The sequence below is a fragment of the Pristis pectinata genome, chromosome 10 (genome assembly GCF_009764475.1).
Source record: "Pristis pectinata isolate sPriPec2 chromosome 10, sPriPec2.1.pri, whole genome shotgun sequence".
In the NCBI taxonomy this organism is placed as follows: domain Eukaryota; kingdom Metazoa; phylum Chordata; class Chondrichthyes; order Rhinopristiformes; family Pristidae; genus Pristis; species Pristis pectinata.
Window position 1 is genome coordinate 75,480,971 of NC_067414.1, and position 19,859 is coordinate 75,500,829.

Here is a 19,859-nt window from a genome sequence, read left to right on the forward strand (position 1 = left end):
TGGACTTCAGGAAGGGGAAGTTGGGAGAACACACACCAGTCCTCATTGAGGGGTCAGTGGTGGAAAGGGTGAGCAGCTTCAAGTTCCTGGGCCCAACACATTGATGCAATCACAGAGAAGGCACGCCGGTGGCTCTACTTCGTTAGGAGTTTGAGGAGATCTGATATGTGACCAAAGACGCTTGTAAATTTCTACATATGTGCAGTGGAGAGCATTCTGATTGGTTGAATCACAGCCTGGTATGGAGTCTCCAATACACAGGATTGAAAGAGGCTGCAGAGGGTTGTGGACTCCATCATGGGAACAACCCTCCCCACCAACAAGGACATCTTCAAGAGGCAGTGCCTCAAGAGGGCGGTATCCATCATTAAGGACCCTCACCACCCAGGACATGCCCTCTTCACGTTACTACCATTGGGGAGGAGCCTGAAGGCCCACACTCAACTTTTCAGAAACAGCTTCTTCCCCTCCGCCATCAGATATCTGTATGGTCCATGAACCCATGAACACTACCTCGTTATTCCTCTTTGGCATTATTTACTTATTTTTGTAACTTACAGTAATTTTTATGTCTTTATGTCTTGCACTGTACTGCTACTGCAAAACAACAAATGTCACGACATATGTTAGTGATAATAAACCTGATTCTGATTCTGAACATTGCAGTTGCTGGAGGTCTGACATATAAACAGGAAAAGATGGGGTTCACAGCATATCAAGCAGTGTCTGAGGAGAGAGAAACAGAGCTGAAGTTTCAGATCAATGACTTCTCATCAGAACCTGAAACTGTGGGGTTAATCTGTTCCAACAGTTTAAAGCAAGCCTTAAATTGGCATTAGTGGAATGTTTGCATTGTCACTGCATCGGTCTTACATCGAGGAGTTCAAACCAAAGTCCAGGAGCTGCTAAAACTAGCATCCCAGGAGAATCACTAAAATTAATTTTTGACTGTAAATTTATAAGAACAACAAAATTAAACTTTATTGAATTTGAATTTTAACTTTTCATGGCATGGCAGGCATGTTGCAATAAAATCCTTGCAAGCTTCAGCTTTCACAGAAGAAACACAAGCAGCTTGCAATGTTGTTTCGTGATCTGTTACTGTGTCAGTGCAAATTTCACAGCAGACCTGCTAACAGTAGTCCATCTATTGATTCCACTGTTCAGCAGACTGTATCCAAAATAAAGCAATGAATTCCAGCTGATCCAGACAAGTACTCAGACCTCCAGTGCAGTTGTCAGATTTGTACAAATGGCTCTGCCAAACCTGTCTGTCTGGAGCTCAGATGATAATGAAATGCGGGTTCTAACCTGCTGGGAGTTTACTACACTCACATGTCAACTAAATTTTACCGGCTCCCCCACCAGTCTTGAGTAGGTTTATAATGGAGATTGAATTGAATCTGCTAGTGTCATTGTATCCTTGTGCATAGATATTAATTTTTCATATATGTCTCCATTATTCATACCATGTCCAATCATGCATTCAGCCCCATTAAGAAACTCAGCATCTGTAATTAATTACTTTTTTGTCCCCGTTGTCTCTTTATGCTACTTTGTTTTATGTGTTGTCATTTTATACAGCATTTGTCAGACTGAATATTTCACTTTGATGTCTAAGAGCATGCCACTAGCTTACTGAATACAGGTTCTGTTCCTACCACTTACATATCCCAGTGTGGAAAACAATGGGCAAATGTGCACTGCATGCTTTTCAGGCTCACGGAATGCAATAGGACTGAAGCTCACCATCAAGTGATGACGCCAAGAATCAATGACATACTGATCAATGTCCTTGATTTAGTTTCTAGTAAGAATTTAAATCAGATTATCGTGCATTGGTATTGGTTTATTATTGTCACTTGTACTGAGGTACAGTGAAAAACTTGTCTTGCATACCGATTGTGCAGTCAATTCATTACACAGTGCAGTTACATTGAGTTAGTACAGAGTGCATTGAGATAGTACAGGTAAAAACAATAACAGTACAGATTAAAGTGTCACAGCTACAGAGGAAATGCAGTGCAGGTAGACAATACGGTGCAAGGTCACAACAAGGTAGATTGTGAGGTCAGAGTCTATCTCATCATTATAAGGGAACTTCAATAGTCTTATCACAGCAGGATAGAAGCTGCCTTTGAGCCTGGTGGCACGTGCCCACAGGCTCCTATATCTTCTACCTGATGGAAGAGGAGAGAAAATGACCCGGGTGGGTGGGGTCTTTGATTATACTGGCTGCTTCACGAAGGCGGCGAGAGGTAAAGACAGAGTCCAATAAAAGAAGTACTAAGGGAGAAGTGGTTAAAAAATTAAATTAACTTAAAGAGAAAATATGGAAAGTTGATGAGAAATTCCACAAAGAGCAATGTAGGAAGGTGGAAGCAAAATTATCTCAATTGCAGGAAACAACCTGGTCATTGGAAGCAAGGTGCTTTTGATGTTTCAGGTGAGCTCACTCCTTGTACCCATGCTGTGACATTCATCAGATCCCCTGGAGACTAAAAATGGATTGTGTCCACAGAGACATGATATCCACATCTCCAGAGAAAGGGGAGAATTGTGTTCCCAGTGTGGCCCTTATCCAGACAGCTACCTTTGTGCGTGGCTTTATCAAGCTGTGAATAGACCCTGGATAAGCACACACCGAGTGCCAAGACATGCTGAGATTCTATCTAACAAAGAATATGTTGTGAAGGATGGGTCTGGCATGTTGTTATGGATCATTCAATTCAGCTGGACCGTACTGTACCATCTGTCCTTTGTGGAAACATTTTTGCTGAAAAACACCTTTGACCACAAATTAATGAAGCAGTGGGCTGCACAGAATAGTCTCAATGTCCTACAGGATAGGAGATGGTTGATCCTGTCAGATGGTTCTCTAAGCAGGCTTTGAAAGTCAATAGGTGAATGCCTTATCACTATAACTTTTAACCAAGCACCAACACCTTGTTCCTTCATGAACAGTCTGAGTCTCAATCTCACCACATATTGTCACTGAGGCTACTGAGATGGGGATGAGACCATTACCCATCGACTAGCAAAATGTCCATTTGCCTGAAAGATGTGGAAAGGCACGTCATGATCTTTTTTGAGGTCCATCCCAAACAGATGTGTAACACAGAACTCGCCATTCCAAGGGCTATTCCTAGCAACACACAATGAGACAAACAGCAACTGCTGCTGAAAGATTATCAATTTGGTGAAAGGCGCTCTTTGGTCCGCTGGTCTCCCAGTGCACAGTGCTGCCCATTATCGAATGTTGCAGACTGGTGCAGTCCAAGGTCACGGGCTACGTAGAATCGTAGAATCACAGGAGGGCATTCAGCCCATCATATCTGTGCTGCTTGAAAAAGAGTTACTCAACTTAATTCCAGCTTCCAGCTCTTGGTCTGGAGCCCCGCAGCTCACAGCTTTTCAAATATATGTCCCTGCACTGTGTAAATGTGATGAGGGTTTCTGTCACCATCACACTCTCAAGAAATGACTCTTAACATACCTTAGGTGAAAAGTTTTTCATTTCCCTCTAATTCTTTCACCAGTCACTTTAAACATATGTCCCCTGGTTTTCGACCCCTCTGCTCAGGGAAATAGACCCTTCCTGTTTACTATATTTAGGTCCCTTGAAATCTTATACATCTCGATTAAGTCTCCTCTCAACCTGCTATGTTCCAAAGAAAACAAAATGTTAGCTTATCAAATCTTTCCTCATTACTATAATTTTTCAGTCCTGGTAACATCTTCATAAATCTCTCTAGATCTTCTCCAGTGTAATCGTATCTTTCTTGTAATGTTATACCAGAACTGTATGTGATGCTGAGGCTGTGGTCTAACTGCTGTTGTATTCATTTCCAGCAATAGCTCTCAAATTTGTATTCTTTGCCTCATCTAATAAAGGAGAGCATCCTCTAGGCCTTTTTAACAACCTTATCGACCTGTCCTGCTGCCTTTAAGGACGTATGGACACGTACTCTAAAATCCCTTCACACTTGTCAACATCCTCCTATTTAATGCATTTTGTTGCACCTCCCCAAATGTATTACCGCATATGTCTCTTGATTAAATTTCATTTGTCATTTTATTCTACCCAACTGACCAACTATTTATATCTTCTTGCAATCAAAATCCTTCGTCCCCCTGGCAACCATAAGGCCAGGTTCTGTACTATCTGCAGACTTCTTCAACATACCTCTTGTATGGGGAGGGTTGGTGTATCAGCCACTTAAGTTCTACATGAAAAATCCACAGTTTAGGACCCTCTTGCCATTACACAACAAAGAGCTGGAACCTGTGCAAAAAAAACCTCAGAGTGTTTGACTATGGAAATTATATAGAGGAAAAATTGGTGACATAAGATCTTTATTAGTCACGTGTACATCGAAACACACAGTGAAATGTATTTTTTGCATAGTATTCTGGGGGGCAGCCCGCAAGTGTCGCCACACTTCCAGCACCAACTTAGCATCCCACAACTTCCTAACCCGTATGTCTTTGGAATGTGGGAGGAAACCAGAGCACCCGGAGGAAACCCACGCAGACATGGGGAGAACATACAAACTCCTTACAGACAGCGGCGGGTATTGAACCCGGGTCACTGGCACTGTAAAGCATTATGCTACCGTGCCTGCCCCAAAAAAAGACATTTTCCCTGACTGGGAATCGAACCCCAGGCCGCAGCAGTGAGAGCGCCGAATCCTAACCACTAGACCACCAGGGAACCACAAGACATGCATATGTGATAGAAACATTGTACATTAGTACAGTGATCTGTCCTGAATTGTGAACAATAGCATTAGAAGGTCTTGTGTTATATATTTATAAATTTTATAAGTAAAGTGTATTTTTGGAAATTGTGGCATACTTAATACCAAGATGCCTATCAGGAATTTGGGAGTATGTCCAATTTGCAACCGCATGTGCTTCCATCAATTAAAATTGATAGATAGGCATTTCACTTATGTGAAAAAAAACACTGCCCTCGATACTTCAAAGTGCTCAGTCTCCCACAGATGCTGATTAATCTGCTGTGTGGCCGCAGCAATTTCAGTTCTTTTTATTTTGATCTTGAGCATATGCAGTATTTCACTCATCACCTGTTTTCTACTGCCCAGTCAGCTTTGACACAGCAAGCTGAAGTGCTGTTAAATCCAAGGTTCACTACCTTCTTTAATAGTCTATGCTTGAGAACCTGATGAAATGTTTTCTGCAAGTGCAGGTACATTACACCCACCGGCTAACTGCATTCTAATTTTAGTTACCTCCTCAAAGAATTTCAGGGGATTAGTGAGGCATGAGCAATTGCTTCAAAATCTCCCTGATTGCTCCTTTTGGTTTCTCTGCTCTTTACAGGAATACTAAAATATCACGTAAACACAAAAGCAATTTTCCACAATGGATGTTTGTTAGGCTAATTCAGTACTTGTGTTTCGCAAGTCTGCATTTAAAAACTGTGCTCAAGGTTATTTCCATATACTGAGTAGGAGAATTTTCATAATCCTATCAGATCTAATGTAGGTATATAATTCCCAAAAACATAAAACAATCAGTTTTCATCCAATTATTGGTTGACATATATCCAAAGTAAGGATGGTAGAGTGGTGCAGCGGGTAGTGCTGCTGCATCAAAACTCTAAGAATCTGGGTTCAGTCCTGATCAATGGCGCTGCCTGTTGTATGTTCTCCCAGTGACTGTATGGGTTTCTTCCGGGTGTTGTGGTTTCCTCCCACGTCCCAAAGATGTGCAAGTTGAGAAGTAAATTGGCCACTGTAAATTACCCCAGCATAGATAGATGATAGGAGAATCAGGGTGGAGTTGATGGGCACGTGAGAGATAAAAGTTTGCAGTGAAATTAATTGGGCAGTGGGATTAATGGGATTGTTCTGAGACTGGGCATAGATTTAATGGGCTGAATAACCTCTTTTCATGTTGTGAGGAATGTGAAAGACACGCTGATCTGGACATGAGCATTCTTAGAGAGTATGGCATCCTCCCAACTAACCTGGTTGTCACACCTGCTGTACATTCGAAACATGACAACCAGCAAGTTTAAAAGTAGCAATGTTTCTTTTCTTGTTAAAATGCTGCTGAAATCCGGAAGGAAATTCCATCTGGACTCCTCTGAAAGCAAAGAGAATAATTAAAATTCTGCACACTTCCTCACCATTTAACTCTGGGGGAACATAAATAAAAATCTATCTTACTTCACTTGGATGGATATAGTACAGTACAGTGTAGTGGTTAAGATACTCAACTGATAACCTTGAGGCCAGAAGTATGAATCCAAACGTGCAGGTTCCATCACAACAGCTGGGAAATTTCAATTCAATTAATTGATTAATTAAGATTAAATGAAATCTGGAATTAAAAATCTGCATCAGTAACGGAGGTGATGAAGCTGCTGGATTGTCATAAAAACCAGTATAATTCACTAATGTCCTATAGGGATAGGATCCTGCCATCTTTTCCCAGCTCTGGGCTATATGTGACTCTAGAACCATTGCATTATAGTTCATCATTAACTGACCTCTGAAATGAGCTGCTTAGTTCAAGGGCATTTAGATATGATCAACTTGCCAGTGACGTCCACATCCAGTGAATAAACAAACCCTAAAATAAAAATTAAAATTCCTGCATTATTTAGCACAGCGCACCCTCACTCCATAAATAATTCCTGAGCCTATATCTTCCGAGGTTTCTTTTCCACCCTAGAGACAAACCTGATATTTTTAGCATAAACAAAGAGCGCATCCAATTCTTCAGTAAACCTGAAACACAATCAGTGGAACTCTACCTTCAGTTTTTATTTTTTAAGATAAATCAGACACGGACTTAGGTGAGCTTTACACCATGGAAGAGGTAAATTTGATATGACTTCCCTCTATATCTTTCTCCCCTCTAAGTGTGAAATCCTTTCGAAGTGTAGTCACTGATCTAATGTGGAAAGTGCAAAAGTCTCCCACAAATAACAATGTGATAATGAACCAAACATCTTGTTTACGTGTTAGCTAAGAAATAAGCTTTGATGAGAATACTTCTGCGTTCTTCATAATAGTGGCATGGGATTTTTATGCCTATCTGACAAAGTCCCAGTTCAATGTACAGGTTAAAAAAGCACCCCTTCTGAGACTAATGAATAAAAATATTTATCCCATGTTTCCTCATTACCTTGATTATTTTATCCAAATTCATTAACACAGAAGGCATCCACATAATATATAAAATATTTTAAAAGTAAGATAAGTTTAAAAATAAATAAACAGACTTTGAATTCAGATACTTTACTTATTTTTTCCAATTTTGACTCCTCTCCACCAAAATGGTATAGGGCTGACACCTGAAGAGGAAAATAACCCAAATCACGAAGAGAAGGTTATACTACTGACTGCCACCAATTAAGGTTACATACTTTTATATGGAAGAAATAAGCTAAAAGTAGGTTAGAAATGTTTATTATTTCACAAACTCACTTGTCCAACATTATTTTCTCTGATAGTTTAATAGAGCCATTAGCTTCATCATCTCATTTAAAATAACAGGTGAATTTGTTACAGGCACATTGCTTGTATGTATAGTAACACCACTGACAGTAACTTGCATGCTTCAACATGGCAAATGTATATTTTACAGACAATGCAGTGAGTTTCATCATGTTACCCAGTTGTGAGAAATTATCTCCAAAAACCTCTGACCGCTCAGTTCAATGTTAGGCTAAATCAGACAAAGGTGGAGAGAGAGGGGCCTGTGGTTTGAATAATACTGTGTCTGGCTTTCACCTCCATGATGAGGGCCAATCGTGCACAGACGCCCCCTCTATACCTGCATGGATGGAGGAGGGGTTACCCAGACACAACAACATCCAGCAGTTGAAGTGAGAATCAGGAATTCTGATCATTTGGGGAAACAAGGGGCTGCAGATGCTGGAATCTAGATGAAAAGTACAATGATGCTGGAGGAACTCAGCAGGCTAGGCAGCATCTGTGGAGAAAAGCAGCCATGAAGAAGGGTCCTGAAGAAGTGTCCTGACCTGAAACGTTGACCACCTGCTTTTCTCCACAGATGCTGTCTGGCCTGCTGAGTTCCTCCAGCATCATCATGTTTTCTGATCATTTGGGGTCCTGATTTCTATACAAATGGCCTATATTCCCTTCCAATATTCAATTTACAAACAGGTCCACTACAGACAACTTAACACCAAATATCTGCTGCTTTTCCCTGTCCCTCTTGATGCAGGAAGTTTTCAACGTGGCATAAATGCCTCCTGAATTTATTTCAATGAGGGAACCTCCCCTGATAAAAATACTCGGTGGAGGTTCCCTCATTGTAATGTAATCAGGAAGCATTTGTGTTTTTGATTTTATCCAACAAGAACAAAACACTGTGAAATTAGAAATTTTTTTAACTATTTTCATCAATAAAGTTCCATGTTGGCAGTAAGTGTCAGAATTTACATTTTCATAGATCTTACTTTCAGAGTTCTGCATATGATTTTCAAAGTGCTCATCTTGACGGCTGATTAAGGCCATTTGTTTGTGAGATGCCTTGGCCAATGGTGACCTGGTAGACTCTGATAAATTTTGGTGTCGATGTGACTTTAAGTGTGTATGCTTGGTTGTTATTAACAATTTCAATTTTGTTATGCTTTATAGAGACTGAATGCTGATGCATTGAAGTGTTTAATAACCAAAATAGACCATTTTGTCAAACACTTTAAAAACCTGAACCAAAAATTACAATTAAAAACTTAAAACCCTACAAGTAATTCAGCCAAGGCAGAGCAGATGTTGGCACCAAGCTATGCATTTGGATCTATAATTCATAAGTTTAAAATCACAAGATCAGGTCTGTTAATGCCTTCATGTAACAGCAATACCTCCACAGCACATTGCTGTGAAGACTAAATGTCACTGATCGATTTATGAGACAAATAGTTTTTAGCATCAATGACACAAGGCACACTGAAATGAGGATAAGTTGACAGTATCACAGTTCGGTGTCTTAACAAAGCTGAGGTGGTTACTAAGAGAAGAATTTGCAAACATTTGGAGGGACTTCACAGATTCACCGAGGGCAGAGAACACGGGTGTCCCACTAGCCGCATCCTACTGATCCCACCATCTGGTTTAATCGTCAGCCGCACATGAGTGGCAACATCTGTCATTTTGATGGAGAAGAAGTGCTGCTGGTGTGGCTTCAGCTAAAATTGAAAGAGAAAGGATTATGAAGGGAAGGGGTTATTATTTCTGTGGGAAACTGATTAGGACACCTTTTTGGAAGAGAGGAAGAACGGGAAAATTTCTTTCACAGTGACACTCTGGGCAAGTGGACAGTATTTTCTGACAGGGTCATGCTGCTTCATTAGTACATCATTGAAATCGCTACTTAGTCCTATTTCCCAGTGTTTTCTCATTATCTTTTAGTTTAATCATTATCCTTCACAAAATTTCCACCAATAAACCAAAAGGAGTAGTTAAAATATTTTACTGTAAACAATGCCCCATTAATTGAAATAATTCCATAACAATGTTTAGGTTTTACATAAACACACCAAGGGAATTAATGTTGTTGAGTCACATTTCAGGGAGAATTAAAAGAGAAAAACTATAATATCTTGGAACAGCAGATGAGGAAATAGACATTAAAATACATTGTGAGCAACAAAGGGCAGACAGAGATGCTGGGGAATGAATGGCAAGCAGGCGCAATGTGGAAGTTCATTGTGCTGCCCCTTTCATCTTGCATTGGACCATAATGTACCAATTAATCAATAGAGGGCATTCAAAGGCATGGATTGTGGCAGACAATCAAACACCTTCCTCTACAGGGCAATATACAGAGGCTAAAATAGGTGACTGGCTGCAAATTGATTCATCAACAGTTAGAGGCAAACTCAGGAAATAGAAGCTGAGCACTACTGAGTTCAGAGATGACAGTATATATGAAAGAGCATTCTCTTCGGCAATGATATGCATGGGGAAGTCCAGGAGCAGCGACCTACCACTCAAAACAGCAGTAATCCACATTGCAGCCTTAACCCTAATTAACTGACTATAGCTGATGTTATTTGGGTCAAAACTAGGAGCTAAGCACTGAGACCTTCAGAAAGTGAACAGTGGCCTGTGGACTGTAGAATTTCTCAGTCTGTGCAGCTAGTCATGACACTGTAAAGGAGCTGTTAATCAAAGACAGACTTTAACAATTCCTGGCATTTCTGAGCTTCAAGGAAAGTGAAAGGGCACAGCCAAAGGGTACAAGTGCTAAAGTCGTGTGAATTGAACAGCTATCAATTATATTTTAACAAAGGAATTAAATTCTCATTTATTCATACTGACAAAGAACTAACCCAATTGTTGACCCCAACAAAGCAAATCTACATTTTTCCAGCTCTCTCTATCCACAATTACAGGAAGGAATGTTTATTTAAATATTAACCTGTTCCTTATTTAAAACTAATCACTAACCATCTTAACTAACCAAATAAGCTTCACAGCCAAGAGGAAGACATAAATCTGTGAAAGCCCTAAAATTGTTGCCTCATGCAGCAACCTCCAAACAGAGCAAACAACTGGAAAAAAACTATCCTTATTCCTGAGAGAGAGCTATTTTACAGTACTTATATAAATCTATAATTTACTGCTGCTGTGCAGGATTCTTAACTGGTAAGTCAATTAGAACTTTACATGATTCTGAAGAATTTCTATCAAAGAATTACTTCCTTTTGTAAAATGTAAACAAACTTTGAATCTCAGAGTGAACCCATTAATGAGACATCAAAAAAATTCATACTGAGGTAACTAAGAGGATTGATGAAGGCAGGGCAGTCGACATTGTCGATATGGACTTTAGAAAGGCATTTGACAAAGCCCCACCTGGTGGCTCATGTTCAGTGCAGAGAAATTCAGAACAGAGAACAGTACAGCACAGGAACAGGTCCTTCAGCCCACAATATTATACTGAACTAATTAAACTAGTAATTAAATGCCAAACGGAACTAATCCTTTCTGCCTACACAATGTCCATATCCGTCCATTTTCTGCACATTTGTTTACCTATCTAAGAGCCTCTTAAACACCTCTATCGTATTCGCCTCCACTACCACCCCTGGCAGCGCATTCCAGGCACCCACCAATCTGTGTGTAAAAAAACTTGCCCACACATCTCCTTTGAACTTACCCCCACTCACCTTAAATGCATGCCCTCTAGTATTAGACATATCGAACTTGGGAAAAAGATACCGGCTGTCCACTCTATCTATGCCCCCATAATCTTACAAGCCTCTATCAGATCTCCTCTCAGCTTCCACCATTCCAGACAAAATAACCCAAGTTTGTCCAACCTCTCCTTATAGCAATATGCTCTCTAATCCAGGCAGCATCCTGGTAAACCTCTTCTGCACCATTTCCAAAGCCTCCACATCCTTCCCATAATGAGGTAACCAGAATTGAATGCAATACTCCAGATGTAGCCTAACAAGGGTTTCTTAATGCTGCAACATAACTTCCCGATTCTTGAACTCAGTGCCTCAACTAATGAAGGCAAGCCTGCCATATGCCTTCTTTACAACCCTACCAACCTGTGCAGCCATTTGATTTAAAAAATAATACTTTCTTAAAATGTAAACATTTAAAACACAATATACAAAAATATACAGTAAAATAGAAATAATCAAGTAGTTCATTAAACATTTTTAAAATTAAAATCACCACGTCCATTCATATGGATGGGGGCCTAGTCCCGAAGTTAAGGGGCCATACACAAAGTGTAGCCAGTTCCTTGGTTCAGCAACTTACAAAACACCTTGGATTCAATGTTAAATCCAGGGGCAGAGAAGCAGTCAGATCTTGTTGTAGGCAAATCTAGAATTAGTGATCATTGTTTAAATTAAGGGATCATCCATTAAGACAGAATTTCTTTCCCTCAAAGGGTTGTGAGTCTTTGGAATACTCTTCCACAATGGGCAGGTGAAACAAAGTCTTTGAACAAGGTAGAGGTAGATAGATTCTTGATTAGCAAGTGGGTGAAAGTTTCCAGGCATAGATGGGATCTGGAGTTGACGTTACAAACAAATCAACCATGCTGTTGCAGAATCATAGATTTGTACAGAACAGATAGAGGCCCTTCAGTCCACTGCAAACATGCCAACATTTTCACAATCTACACTAATCCCATTTGCCAACACTAGGTCGTATTCCTTTTACACCTTAACCATTGAAGTGTCTGTCTAACTATATTTATTGTATCTGGCTCCACCACCTCCTCTAGCAGCACGTTCTAGATATCAACCACTCACTTTAAAAAAACTTTTCCATTACATCTCCTTTAAAACTCCTACCTCTCACTTTAATCCTATGCCTTCTTGTTTTTGATTCCCATACCATGGGGAAAAGATTATGATTGCCTATCCTACTGTCTCTTACAACTTTTTATAATTCTATCAGGTCACCCCTCAGCCTCCTTCATTCCAGGGAAAACAAGCCCAGCCTATCCAATCTCTCCCCATAACTGAAGTCCTCCAATCCAGGCAAGATCCTGGTGAATCTCCACTGCATGTCCATGTTATGATGTATATTTTCAGCACAATCACATCCTCCCAACAGTGTGACAACCAGAACTGAACACAATACTCCAAGTGCAGCCTCACCAGTGTTTTATGAAGTCACATCATACTGTCCCAACTTTTATATTCTGTGCCATGACCAATGAGGGCAAGCACACCTTATGCCTTCTTCACCACCCTATAGAAGTTTTTCATTGCACTTATGCATACAAGCACTTGTGCATATGACAATAAATTCGACTTTGACCAGTGTTGCCACTTTCAGAGAATTATGGATTTGAATGTCAAGCTCCCTCTGTTCATCAACATTCCTTATCGTCCTACCATTTCCTGTATATGTCCTACCCCTATTTGACTTCCCAAAATGTATCATGTCGCACTTGTTGGGATTAAGTTCCATCTGCCAATGCTCCTCTCAACTTTCCATTGGATCTATATCCAATTCTAGCATTAGACAACTTTCCTTGCTACCCACAATGCTGCCAACCTTTGTGTCATCCACAAACTTACTCCAGAATCAGATTTATTATTATCACTGACATATGACATGAAATTTGTTGTTTTGCAGCAACAGTACAGTGCAAAGACATAAAAATCTATAAATTACAAAAATAAATAAATAATGCCTCAAAAAAAAGAATAATGAGATAGTGCTCATGGGTTCATGGATCGTTCAGAAACCTGATGGTGAAGGGGAAGGAGCTTCCCTGAATCACTGAGTTTGCATCTTCAGGCTCCTGTACCTCCTCCTACCTTGTCATGCCTCTTACATTTAGATCCAAGTCATTAATATATATCACAAACAACAGGGGTCCCAGCACTGATCCCTGCTCTACGTTGCTGGTCACAGACTTTCAATCAGTAAAGCTTCCTTCCACCTTCCTTCCGCCTACTATCACTGAGCCAATTTATGATACAATTAGCCTTAAAAAAAACTCAACCAAATTAGTGAAGTAGGATTTCCCCCTCAGAAAGCCATGTAGACTATCCCTGATCAACTCCTGCTTCTTGAAGTGCACATAAATCTGATCCCTTAGGATTTTCTCCATTAATTTTTCTACCTCAAATGTAAGGCTCACTGGCCCTGTAGTTACCTGGCTTATCCCAACGCCACTTCTGAATTAGAGGAATGACATTAGCTCTCTTCCAAGCTTCTGGCACCTCACCTGTGGCTAACAAACATGCTATAGTCTCCATCAGCACCCCAGCTATCTCTTCCTTTACTTCCCATAGCATCCTAGGATTTATCTCATGTGGCCCTGGGGATTTATCAACCTTTATGCATTTTATAACATTTAACACCTCCTCCCTAATACTAACCTGCTCCAAATTATCCACAAAGCCACTCCCAAACTCACTAGCTTGGTGAATTCAGATGAGAAGTATTCAGTTAGGATCTCACCCACATTCTCTGGCTCCACACATGCTAATTGAATGGGAGAGAAGACCTGAGGGTTCAGGTGACCTACTTATGCTCCTAATTCATATGTTTGTATGTTTGCATACACCTGCATCATACTGTCAGCTTGTTCCTAATTTCCAAGATGAACTGCACAGGAGCAGGTGTTCAATAAATGCAGTCATCAGTGTGTTCCAGCCCCATTGTTCATGTAGCCACAGATGGAGACCTTTCAGCCTATTGTGCCTGCCTCAGTTCTTTGAAAGGTTAAGACTGATTCCCTGCTCCTTCCAAATAGCCCTGAAATATTCTGCTTTAATTTTGAGTTCCCCTGTGGCTTTATGGTCTTAATCACATATCATCCCGCAGCAGACTAATTCAAGTTTTCTCTTCACATACCTTAGTAATTGGCAGCAGTATTTTCCACTTCAAGCTCGCACAGTTTTTCCACTCTGTACCGATGCTTTCTCTCTCCTCCTCTGAAGTGATGTCACAGCCTTCAATTAGGCAACTATCTGGGAAGTTACCTGGTGACAGAAAGCTTGTTGCTTAACTACGTTGCTCATATTTTCATCTAATAAAATAATCCTGCTCATCTAAGACTAGCTGTTGAGGCATATTGAAGTAAACTTGAACCCCAGGTGTACAGGGGAGGGTGAGGAGCAGGATGAATAAATTCCTCTCTCGGATTATAATACCTGGCTCTAAAACCATTGCAAATGCAACTCTAACCAAGGTGAATTGGTCATCAGGGGAGTGGTCCATTCAGAAGCCTGCTTCGTGGACTTGGCAATTGAGGTCTGGGCTTCCTGGGGTTCCAGAGACCTAGAAGGTAAAATCAGGTGGGAACTCTGGAACCAGAAGAGCTTGTGAACTAGGATGAGCCGGAGTGTTTATTCCCACTCCTAACTTAACCTGTCACAATTTGCCTAACTCCTTGCAATCAGCCATCCAACCTCCCACAACCTAATTCTAAACATCAGCCTGTGAACCCAGATTTGTGATAATTTAAAGTTCATCACAGTTTAATCTAATTATTCCTTTTAAAAATATTGAAAACATGATTAACTTCTCCCTGGAGACTTCCTTTTCTAAGGAGAAATAAGCCCAGTCCTTCTTACTTCTCCTTATATTTCAGATGCCTTCATCTCAGGGGTTCAAATTCTATTCTGGAAACTTGAGCAAATATCCAGACTGAGTGCTCCCTGTGCAGGTCTGAGGATGTGCCTGGATGTGATGTTAAAATGAGGTCATATCTATACTCTTTTGGGTCAATTTAAAAGATTCTATGACATTTTCAGGAAGTGAAAACGGGATCCTCACAGTGTCCTGACCACCATCTATCCTTCAATCAACAAGGTTAACACAGATTACTCAGGTAGATCAGAGTAGGACTTGTACATGAAGCCCCCTGAACCTAGTCTGCCATTCACCTGGTTCATGACTGATCTGTGTCTCAAATGTGTTGTTTTCTGATTTGGGGAATTTCTTGTCATCAAGTAGTTGCCAAGTTTCCTACATCACAAGAATTTCAATTCAAAATTATTTTATTAGCAGGAAACTGCTTTGAGACATTCTGAGATCATGGCAGATGTTCAATAAATGTAAGCTCATTCTACCTTTAGTCATACTGGAAGTTGGTTTCCTGGAAATGAGAGTACATGATCATATAAAGTTTCTTGAACAGTAAAGCAGGTATTAAGGTTTAAAGAAATGTGTTAGTCAGGGAATATTATGCAACTTAAGTAGGCATGAAATGACCTTCAAGATATTCATGGGATAAAATAGCATAACACATTTTCTGCTTTTTCCTGGATTTTATTTTTTGTTCTCTCTTATACCTTTGAAATGGCTTGTGTCAATCTCAATATGTGTTATTAAGCCAGGATGTCCAAGCTTAAAAACAGCCCATTCACAACCAGGTACCTGTAAAATACCCTGGTCATCGGCCTGGAAAACAAAATACAAAGAATCAAGATCAATCAATATCATACTTAGAAACCACAGGTTGGAAAGCGTGTGCATAAAATGGCATGGGCTGCTAAATGGGCCATTAATAGACAAACTGTTGGTTTCCTACCTTTAATATTGCTGGTCTGTCCAGTCTCCGGGCAGTTTCCCATCCATCAGACATAACCTTGGATCTTCCAATGCCTTCAGATATAAGTCTTAATATGTTAGGAATATTAAAGTGGTAAAAAAAGAATATAAAATAGAGGAAGGATTACTTAAAACAAAAACAAAATATGCTGAAAAAATAGTAGGTCAGGCAGCATCTGTATAGAGAGAAACAGTTAATGTTTGAGTTCAATGATCTTTCATCAGAAGGGTTCTTGTGAATGATTATCAACCTGACATATTAACTCTTTTTCTCCCTATATTGATGCTGCCTGACCTGCTGAGTATTTCCAGCATTTCCAATGTCAGCAGTTTTTTGTTAAAAGCTTATTTTATTTGCCTTTGGAAATAGTACATGAAAAATAACTGTAAAGTAACATGATCTTATAAGTTTTGTTGTTAATCTGTATCAATCACATTATTAACCAATAATTTCTGTGATATATCCATCTCATTATCAAAACAATAAAGAAATAGCTATTTGTACAAAAGTAACTTTAAAATCTATACATAATAGACACTGGATATTGGTTGTTTTAATGAATTGGGTGCATTGATGGTGGAACTAATTACTATTATCATTGATAGTATTAATTCTTCTACTAGCAATCAGTTGAATAAAATCATGCACCTTGCTTTTGATAATATAACTGGGTATAATGTAAGGTTTCTGCTTTGCCTGACATGATTGCTATGTTAAGGGCTTTAGCCCCAAATTTGCATCTGCTGCTCCTTATTATGTTTAATCTTCTGGGCAATACAAAGTGTAGCAACTGATGTACATGAAGCTGATGATAATGTAAGTAAAGTTGGACTGGGCTCATTGGGGATTTGATACTCAAGTTATTCTATTATGAAAAATTCCTCTAAGATGAATAAGAACTTGAAATATATATCCAAGAACTTTAAATATACATCTTATTAAACTGCACAAAGTACATCATCCAGCTCCTTCAATAAAATTCCTTGAAATGAAATGTATTGTAACTACTTTACCTATAATGTTACTAGGGTGTCCAAAATGAGCATTGCTGAATCCCACGCATACACCTCCATTGGTCATTGCAGCCAAATCTATTGTTTGCCTCTGTGAAATTGCTGACCAATCATTGTGGCCTATGCCATAAACCCTAAGCCGTGCAATCCCTCCATCTAAAGAAAGAAAACCAGGTACATGTATCACATGGTGTTTGGTCAGATATATCACAAGAATATTAGAATTATATTAGAATCATTAGAATCATTGCATGACATACCTATGTTTCCTAACACCATGCATCTACTGAAAGGCTAAACAGGCTGTGCTACTTGCAAGCAATTTTTTCTAAGTTGCATGCCAAGAGTCAAGTTAGTGCTTCCTAATGTTCAGAGTGATCAAGATTCTGAGGTGTCTCTCACCTCAGTTTGTTGCTTAATGTCCTGGCTCACTAGATTGCACCGGGTTCAGCCATTTGCCTGCCTTAAATTGTTTGGGAAGTGCCAACAGCATGCAACTGCAACTCCTGGTTCATTCACCACTATCTTCTTTCTGCTGTGGAGCTAAGAGCAAATAAGCAATACTAATTCGGGATTAAGGAGGTAGAGAACTGGTAGATGGTTGTGGCTATTTCATGCTTCATGGGAAAGTCAGGATGACAATGTAGCTGTTTGGTCGATGGCCTGGCAGCAGACAGCACCCAATGAGCTCATCATTTCAATCTCACCATCTCCTGCAGCAAGAGCTATGGAGCCTGTGTTTCTTTCCACAAGCTCCACAGACTTCCACCTAAACTGAAGAAGGTACTTATAGTGGGGGAACCACTGGCCCCCAGTGGTGCCTTTCCTGTGGCAGGCATTGTGTACCAAAATTGATCTGTACAGCAGATAGAATAAATAAGAATTCTGCAAGCAAGTAACATGGGAGTCTGGATGTAAGAATGGAGTTGTAGGATGATGAGACTATTAAAGTAGATAAAGCAGTTTTAAAGCTGTTCATACGAGTAGCTATTGCAACGGGATCTTGGTAAACCTGGTTATAAAGTCACCCCTACCCACTTTTAAAGGCTGGTTATGAAAGTCTTGCTTTCAGAGGGTAAAAAATTGTCTTGATGCCCAGAGTGGACAAGGACAATGAAGAAGCAGCAGGAGTGTCTAATTGTCAGGCTGTGTTTTGAGGGACATTTTTCTTCAGAAGCGGGATGAGGGAGTTGGCTGTCAGTGATAGTCCAAGGATTCTCACAGCTGTTCACTGCCTGACTACTTATTTGCTAGTTAGTCCTGTTGGAATTTCATAGGCCTAAAGGCTTGGGAAGTATTGTTGTTAGTAATGTTACGGTATTTTCAGATACATTCCAAATCAAAGGTTTTGCTTTCACTAACTTGAGATACATACAAATCATTGGAACAGAAATTTAAATTTTATTTATGAGCTTTTGGAATCAGCCAATTGGTCTTTTCTGATTTTGCTTGTCTTCTCATTTCAGCTTTGGCATTCTAGAGAGTGCTTGGATCACCCTTGCCTGCATATTGTTTAATTAAAAAGCCATTGAATGGTTACCTGGGTACATGTTAAGTCGGATGTGAGTCCATCGCTTCCACTGCTGAACAGGAAAATAATGATGGCAGGTGTCAATATAGCCTGGTTGTAGGATTGTCATTGGAACTAACTCGGTCCAGAACTCTGATTCCAACTAACATAGAAAGTATAAAATATGAAAGATTTGTCAACTTTCTCTTCATGGTCATCATTTTATTTGGACTCCATACATAGATGGTAAACCAAGAAAAATCAAATGAGCTTCCTAATCTATTTATGAACATAAGAACACAAGAAAATAGGAGCAGGAGTGGACCACTTAGTCCCTCAGGCCTGCTCTACCATTCTTGGCCAATCTGCCCCAAGCCCCCTTTTCCTCTTCCTTAAAAGTTCACAAGAGCCGTCAATTCCCTGATCATCCAAAAATTTATCAACTTCCTTTTTAAATACCTCCAAGGATCTACCTTCCACAACCCTCCAAGGGTAGAGAAATCCAGAGATTCAACACCCTCTGAAAGAAGAATTTCCTATGCACCTCAGCTTTAAATGACTGTCCCTAATCTTGTAACAATCTCCCCTCATTTGAGATTCTCCCACCAATGGAAGCATCTCAGCATCTATTCTGTCACACTCCCTCAAAATCATATATGTTCCAATAATGTTTCCCCTCGTTCTTCAAAACTCCAGAGGAAATGAATATAATGACAGAAATATCTATACTGCTGTGGCAAATGTGTAACAGTTAAATAGTCAAGTCAAGTTTATCGTCATGTGCGCAAGTATGGTGAGGGTACAGGTACGATGAAAAACTTGCAGCAGCATCAAAGACACATAGGTACAGGCAACACACAGAATATAAATTATACATAAATTATACAAGACAGCAAAGAGAGAGAGAGAGAGAAAACTGTGCAAAAACAAGACCTTAGTGCAAAAAAAGACAATCAGAGACAAGTCTATGGGAGGGCAAGACGTGGTCTGTAGTGTTACGTTGCTGAGGTAGGATCAGGGTTGTGCAGGTCGGTTCAAGAACCTAGTGGTTGCAGGAAAATAGCTGTTACTGAACCTGGTGGTCTGGGACTTCAGGCTTCTGTACCTCCTGCCAAACAGTAGCAGCGATAAGAGGGCATGGAACAGATAGTGGGGTTCCTTGATGATAGGTGCCTTCCTGAGACAATGCATCCTGTAGATACAGTCAGTGGAAGGGAGGGATGTGCCTGCGATGGACCAGGCTGAGTCACTACTCTCTGTAGCCTCTTGTGTTACTGTGCATTGGA

The 19,859-nt window shown here is 40.0% G+C and overlaps 1 protein-coding gene and 1 non-coding gene across 2 annotated transcripts in view; both read right to left on the bottom strand.

Moving 5' to 3' along the window:
• Positions 1-4,641: 4,641 nt before the first annotated feature.
• On the bottom strand, positions 4,642-4,714 carry trnae-cuc (transfer RNA glutamic acid (anticodon CUC)). The gene has a single exon. It is a non-coding gene; the product is annotated as a tRNA-Glu (tRNA).
• Positions 4,715-7,464: 2,750 nt separating this feature from the next.
• The window catches only part of allc (allantoicase), a 40,996-nt gene continuing 28,601 nt past the window's right edge, over positions 7,465-19,859 (bottom strand). The window contains exons 6-11 of the mRNA XM_052024900.1: positions 18,604-18,736; positions 17,064-17,219; positions 16,030-16,103; positions 15,791-15,899; positions 14,349-14,476; positions 7,465-9,190 (exon numbers count right to left, since the gene is read on the bottom strand). Of these exons, the coding sequence (XP_051880860.1) occupies positions 9,047-9,190; positions 14,349-14,476; positions 15,791-15,899; positions 16,030-16,103; positions 17,064-17,219; positions 18,604-18,736 (744 nt within the window). The 3' untranslated portion in view covers positions 7,465-9,046. The remainder of the gene's footprint in view (positions 9,191-14,348; positions 14,477-15,790; positions 15,900-16,029; positions 16,104-17,063; positions 17,220-18,603; positions 18,737-19,859) is intronic.